General features: G+C 40.2%; 1 protein-coding gene across 1 annotated transcript; it reads right to left on the bottom strand.

The window, feature by feature from the left end:
• Window positions 1–6,325: 6,325 nt before the first annotated feature.
• C23H1orf202 (chromosome 23 C1orf202 homolog) lies at window positions 6,326–7,167 on the bottom strand. Its single transcript, XM_074351734.1, has one exon. The coding sequence runs from the start codon at window positions 6,919–6,921 to the stop codon at window positions 6,361–6,363; it is 561 nt and encodes a 186-aa protein (XP_074207835.1). The 5' UTR covers window positions 6,922–7,167; the 3' UTR covers window positions 6,326–6,360.
• Window positions 7,168–7,468: the final 301 nt, after the last annotated feature.

Genomic DNA, 7,468 nt, shown 5'->3' with positions numbered 1-7,468 from the left:
TTTAAGTTTCCTCCATGTCTCTCCGTAGCTTGATATCTCATTTCTTTTTATTGATAAATAATGTCCACTGTATGGCTGTACCACAGTTTGTTTATCCATTCACCTACTGAAGGACATCTTGGTTGCTTTCAAGTTTGGGCAATTATGGATAAAGCTACGGTAAATATTCACGTGCAGGTGTTTGTGTGGACATAAGTTTTCAACTCTTTGGGGTTCATACCTAGGAGTGTGATTGCTGGATTGTATGTTTAGCTTTTTATAAGAAGCTGCTAAACTGTCTTCCAAAGTGGCTGTACCATTTTGCATTCCCACCAGCGATAAGTGAGCGTTCCTGTTACTTCACATCCTCATCAACACTCAGCATTGTCAGTGTTTTGGATTTTGACCATTCTCATAAGTGTATATTCTCATAGGTGTATGGTGGTATCTCTCTGTTTTATTTTGAAACTCCCTAATGACATAGGGTGTTGAACATCTCTTTAATTCTTATTTGTCATCTGCATGTCTTATTTGATGAGGAATCTGTTCAGATCTTTTGCCCACCCTTTAATTGGGGTATTTATTTTTCATTGTTGAGTTTTAAGAGTTTCAGCAGATATGTGTTCTGCAAATATTTTCTGCTATCTGTGGCTGCAATTGGTTTTTAAAGATAAAAGTTTTTTTCAGCAATCTTGCAGAACTCTCTTGTTGGTTTTAGTTACATAGCTGAGATTCTTTGGAGTTTTCTACGTAGATAGCTATATCATCTGCAAATAACAAGTTCTGTTTCTTCCTTTCAAATCTAATTTTTCGTTTGTTTACCTCTAAGGCTTTGGCTAAGATCTTCTAAATAACGTTGCCTTGATTTTAAAGGAAAGTTTTCAGCATTTCAAGTCTTTATCAAGTATTGCTTCCTATATTTTGAAGCTCTATTTCTGGGTGCCTAGACAGTTAGAATATGTTCTTAATGAATTGACCTTTTTATTATTATGAAAATCTCCTTCTTTATCCCTGGTCATATTCATTCCTCTTTAGTCTACTTTGGTATTAATATAGTCACAATAACTTTCTTATTAGTATTTTTATCTTTTTCCATCCTTTTATTTTCAATCTGTGTGTGTCATTACATTTACAGTGGGCTTTATTCCAAACAGCATGTAATTAAATCTTGCATTTTTATCCCATTTTGACAATCACTGCCTTTTAACTGAAATTCTTAAGACACTTGCTTTGAATACAATTATCAATATGGTTGGGTCTAAATCTACCAAGTCACTAATTTTTTTTTCATTTGTCTCATGTTTTCTTTGCTCCTCTATTCCTTTTTCCTGACGTCTTTTGGATTACTTTAGTATATTTTAATATTTATTTTATCTACTTTATTAGCAATGTGTCTTTGAGGTTTTTTTAAAGACTATTTTCTAGGGCTGTTTTAGGTTCATATGTCTTGGGGGTTTGTTTTGTTTTGTTTTTTTGTGGTTGTTCAGGGTTTACAATATGCATCATTAACTTATCACTGTCTGCATTTAAATAACATTATACCACTTGAAACATATTGTTAGAACCTTAAAAATAGTATACTTCAATTTTCTCCCTCCCATTCTCTGTGCTAGTTTTCATATACTTTAGTTCCATATATGTTGCAAACCACACAATACTTTCATTGTCTTTGCTTTAAAATAGTTCTCTTTTAAAGAAAATTTAAATGACAAAAAAATGTTTTTTTTATCTACCCATGTTATTTACTATTTCCAGTGTTCTTTGTTCCTTTGTATAGGTTTAAGTTTTCATCTGGCATCATTTTCCTTTCACATGAAGAATTGCTTTAATGTTTCTTGTGACACAGTGACTTTCTCGTAGTTTTCAAAATTTTCAAAAATTTCAGTCATTATTTCTTCAACCACTTGTTCTGCAATGCTCTCACTCACCCCCATACTTTCTCCTCTCCTTCTGAAAATCCAATTACATATATGTTAGAACGCTTCGATATCGTCTGAAGGCAAGATGCTCTGATCTTTTTCCTAGTCTTTTTCTCTCCGTGTGCTTTAGTGCAGATAGTTTCTATTACTATGTGTTGAAGTTGACCGATATTTTCTTCTGTAGCACTTAATCTTGTATGAATCCCATTAAGTGAATTTTCATTATTTTTTAATTTTTTAATTAAAAAATTATATATATAATTTTTAATCTCTAGATTAAATCACTTCCACCTCTCCTCATTCTGTTCATGTTTTCCTTTCAATCCTTGAGCATATTTATAACAATTTTCTTAATGTCCTTATTTGCCAGTTCTATCATATCTTTCGTTTCTGGTTTGTTTAAGTTCTGAGTCTGTTTCTATTAACTGATTTTTCTGCTGGTTATGGGTCACATTTTTCTGCTTCTTGGTGTGTATAATATTTTTTGGTTGAATGCTATACCTTTCAAATGTTACCTTGCTGAATGTCTATATTTTAAAGGATGTTGAAATTTTTTTCTGGCTGGCAATTAAATTACTTGCAGGTCAGTGTGATCCTTCTGAGGCTTGTTTGTAAATTTTTAGGGCAGGTTCATAGGCGCCTTTGCTCTACGGGTGGTTTAGCCCTCCTATTAAAGTGTGGACCCTTCAGATCTCAGTACTGAATACCCCAAGTGATTAACAGGGCCTTTCTGGTCTGACTGGTCAGACTGTCCTTTGGAACTCTGGGAATTGTTCAGCTTAAAGCTTCCAGGTCATTCTTTGCCCAGATTCATGGAGTTTCACCCATTTCTTCATAGTTTAGTATCAAGCAAAGTCTCACAGGGACCCCTGTGGAGAATTCTGGATCTCTTTCGCTCTGTAACTCTATCCTCTCTAGAACTCTGTCCCACAACTTGCAGCATCTTCTCCTTCCTGAAGTCTGAACTCTATCTTCTCATCTCAGCGACTTGTGCTCTGCTTGGGATCCTCCTCCCTACACTGTGGTCCAGAAGGTGCCTCCAGGCAGAGAGCAGAGGCAATTGTAAGGTTCACTTCACTTCCTCTACCCTCTTACAGGGATCACAGTCCTGTACTGCCCATTGTCCAGTGTCTGCAAACAGTTGATCCACATCGTACGTTCAGTTTTTCAGTTGTTTACATCAGGAGAGCAAGGTGGGACCCTGTTAGTCCATAATGGCCAGAATCAGAAATCTCTCGTAATTTCTTAATGTGGTGAATTACATTAATTGATTTTCTAAATAACTGACTTTAAGCTTTGCATTCCTTGCATATCTGGCCTAAATCCAACTTCCAACTTGGTCATAATATCTTTTTTAACATATGCTGGATTTAGGATGGATAAGCAGACAGGAGGACAGACAGGTAGGTAGATACATAGATATGTAAGTAGATAAATAGATATTCGACATTCTGAGTGAAATTGGCCTATAATTTTCCTTTTTGAAATTACCTTGTTGATTTTGGATTCAAGCTTGTGCTGACCTTATAAAATGAATCAAGAAGAGTTTTTTGTGTTCTCTAGAAGAGTCTGTATATGAGTGGAATGATATTTTCCTTAAATGTTTTGTAGAATTAGGCTGTCAAGGTGATTGGACCTGATGATTTCTTTGTGGGAGTATTTTAACATATTGATTCAATTTCATTAAAAATTACAAGGCTATTCAGATATTCAGTTGTTTCTCAGGTCTACTTTTTGTAAGTTCTGTTTTTGTAGGAATTTATCCATTTTACCTTTTTTTCAAATATAGTGCATAAAATTGTTCATAATATTCTTGTTACCATTTTAATTTCTCTAGATATGTAGTTATGTCCTTTTTTGTTATTAATATTATTTCTTTTTTCTCTCTCTTCACTCCCCCCAACCTTCTCTTTCAGTTCTGCCAATTTGGTTTGTCTGTTTTACAAGGTTTTGGGTTTTTTTTCCCCAAAAGATTAGCTTTTGATTTTATTTGTACTCTATTGTATGGCTATATTGTCTGCCATTAATTTCTGCTTTGTTTGTTCTTAATTTTCTTTCTTCTTCTTTTTAAAAATTTATTATCTTATTCTTTGTTTTTTTAAAAATCTCAGCTTCTTTCAGAATTCAGAATCTTGTCTAATTTAAAGCATATATTTTCCTCAGAGTATTTTGTCCCTCAAGTTTTGCTATATAGCATTATTGATGACATTTAGTTCAGAATAGTTTCTAATTTTAAATATGATTTATTCTTTAACCCACAGGTTTTTTAGAATTATGTGCATTAATTTTCAAGCTTATGACGATTTTATAATTAGCTTCTATTGATTTTCTATTTAATCGTGCTGTAGTCCAAAAATGTTGTCTGTATACTAATTCTTTGAAAATTGTTAAGGTTTAATAGCCTACCTCATGATCAATTTTTTTCTTTCAGTTTTATAGAGGTATAATTGACATACAGCATTGTATAAGTTTAAGATACGCAGCATAATGATTTGACTTATATATGTCATGAAATGGTCATCATAATAAGTTTAGTAAACATCCATCATCTCACATAGATACAAAATTAAAGAAATAGAAAAAATTTTTCTGTGTGTGATGAGAACTCTTGGGATTTATACTCTTAAAAACTTTCATATACAACATAAGCAGTGTGAATTATATTTACCGTGTTGTACATTACACCTCTAGTGCTTATTTATCTTATAACTGGACATTTGTAACTTTTGACTGCCTTCAACCAATTCCCCCTACCACCACCACCCACCTTTGGTAACCACAAATTTGACCTCTTTTTCTATGAGTTTGCTATTGAACTATAATTGACCTACAACACTATTTTATTTTAGTTCCTAGTACATGACATAGTGATTCGATATTTCTATACATTTCAAAATGATCACCACAATAAGTCTAGTTATGATCTGTCACCGCACAAATATATTAGTTATCATCTGTATTCCTCACACTGTACATTTTATACCTGTGACTCATTTGTTTTGCAACTCGAAATTTGTGCCTTTTAATCTCCCTCACTTACTTCTTCCCTCTTTCCACCCATCTTCCCTCTAGCAGCCACCTGTTCTCTTTATCTATAACTGTTTTATTTGTTCATTGGTTTTTGTTTTTTTTTTTTTTAAGATTCCACGTATTACTGAAATCATACAGTATTTTCTTTCTCTGTCTGACTTATTTCACTTAGCATAAACTCTATGGGTCCATCCATGTTGTCGCAAACGGTAAGATTTTATTCTTTTCTATGGTTAAATAATGTTTGATTCAATATAAAGGAAAGGGACTTTAATGAGAAAAGCTAGCAATCTGGGGAGAAGGTGGACTTATGTCCCGAGACCAACAATTCCATCCTGCGGTGCCTCCTTTCCTGGCCCCAGCTTTCTGGCTTATGCTTTGTTTCTTCTGCTTTTTTCAGTTTCCTAGGTTCCTGCCTCAACCACTGCAATGAACTAAACAGGTGGTGATCCTCCGCCCTCTCTAGGTCAAGGGCATGGGGAGACCCCTGGAAGGCCTCAGGATCTCCCCAGCCACTTCAGCAACAGCAACAGCACGTGAGGAACCCAGAGGCCCATTGCTCAGTGTTTCTAGCTTGCTAGTTGAAAGGGCAGTTTTGGCTGGGTGCGGAGGGAAGGCAGGACTGTAGGGGGAATAGGGGTATGGGAATAGCCCCGGGAGAGACAATTATACCAGTTTAATAAATACCTTGACTGCGTACAGATTTCATTATACTTAGAGCACTTTCGCTTCTAATATTTGACTTTCATACTCACAGGTCTGTAGCGCCAGAGCGTCATTAGCAGGTTTTTATTGATGAGGAAGAGGAAGAAGTTAAAGATCCACCCAGGAGTCTCCCGGATTCCTCTCCATGTGCTCTTTTTATCTCCAGCACTAGTGTCCAAACTCCCGCATCCAGCCCTCAGGCCTTGGTTCTAATGTTGGTTTACATGGGTTCAAAAACGCCAGTAAACAAAAGATAAAAACAGATTCGCTCACATTTATGAGGGGTGAACATCTCAAGCATCCCTCTTTAAAAAAAAATTTTTTTAATCCCCGAGTGCATGGCTCCAATTGAAGACCAGTGCCGCTCCCACCTTCTTCCGGGGGTGTTTAAAGAGACACAATCGCTTCCCTGTTCAGCTTTTCCCAGCCGGGAAGCAGCAGCTGGAGAACGCGCAGCGGCCAGAGGGGTCCGGAGGCCTCTGTGGCGACTGCCTTCTGGTTCGTTACTGCACTGAGGCCCCAGAGAAGCCGGAGGACGGAGCCAGGTCACATCACTAAAACTTTAATACGGAGAAGCCTGGTTTCAAATGCGTATCTCCCCCAAACTCGCATTCTTTCATTCAAATGTACTTGGGTTTATTTTCACTTTTTGCTTTTGCTAAACAAAACAAAACCAAAGCTCTGTGTACAGGGAGCAGGGCGGGCCAAGTTTCCCGGCGGCCACGGCCTAGTCGCAGGCCTGCTCGTGGTGCAGCACCAGCAGCGGGATCTCCTCCAGCCTCTCGGGCCGCTCCCCGCGCCGCAGGTAGCGCCTCCTCCACGCCGCCAGCCTCTGCAGCAGCCTCCGCAGGCTCGCGGGGCCCCAGCGGCCGCGCTCCTGGGCCGCCGGGCCGGGCCGCGCGTATCGGGCCTTCCTGCGCGCGCCGCGGGCCGCGCCCCGCGGGAAGAGCCGCCGCCAGCACCAGCAGCCGGAGCAGGAGCCCCCGTCGCCGGCCGCGCGTCGTCCCGCCGCCTCGGGCTCGGCGCAGGGGGGGCCGCCCCGCCTCAGGCGAGCCATCCTCTCCAGCAGCTCGTGCCGCGCGCCGCAGCGCCAGGGGCCGCCGGGCCTTGCGTCCTCCATGCCGGGCCGGACCTCTCCCTCGAGTGCGCCGGGCAGGGACCGCAGCCCGGGGCTCGGGAAACAGGGGCCGGACAGCTGGGCCGCGGCCTCAGAACGCCAAAGGGCCGCTCGAGGTCTTTCTGCTGCCTCCCTCTCCCGCGCGCCCCCCAGCTGTCCCACAGTCGGCATTGCCAAGGAGACGGGAATGCTGACCCCACAATGCCCTGCGGGGACTGAGCGCAAACCCCCACCCCCAGCACGTGGGGAGACACCAGGACACCGAGTCCCCAGGTAATCCCTCGGTCCACTAAGAAGTCAGCTGAGATAGCTGTGGAGTGATCTTCGGACATGGCCTCAAACAGGCAAGAAGGGACCTTGGAGGTTCCTGAGGTCCAGACCCGCGTTTACTATGGGATTAGGCATCTACCGAGAAGGTGGCTGCACAGCCTTCACCTGATCGAGGCTTGGATTTCAGTTCCCGGGCTTGTGTTGCCCTGGAGGCTTCTAATATTTTGTGGACTGGTTTCAGGTATTCTATATTTTTCGGATAGCAGGGAACTCGAGTTTCACGAAAATTCTCAAAACCTGATTTCCTTCATCCGACCGCACCTTAAAGGCCTCTTCCTATGTAGGATTAGGGTTGACTTTTTTTTTTTTTTCATTAATTTTTTTTTTCTGATGGCAAATTTAGGATTTTTGTGAAATTTTTGAAAAACACGTACGAAAAAGAAAACAA

This window comes from Camelus bactrianus, chromosome 23, assembly GCF_048773025.1.
Source record: "Camelus bactrianus isolate YW-2024 breed Bactrian camel chromosome 23, ASM4877302v1, whole genome shotgun sequence".
Taxonomy (NCBI): Eukaryota; Metazoa; Chordata; class Mammalia; order Artiodactyla; family Camelidae; genus Camelus; species Camelus bactrianus.
The sequence above is the reverse complement of the archived record's forward strand: the minus strand, read 5'-3'. Positions and strand labels throughout refer to the sequence as shown.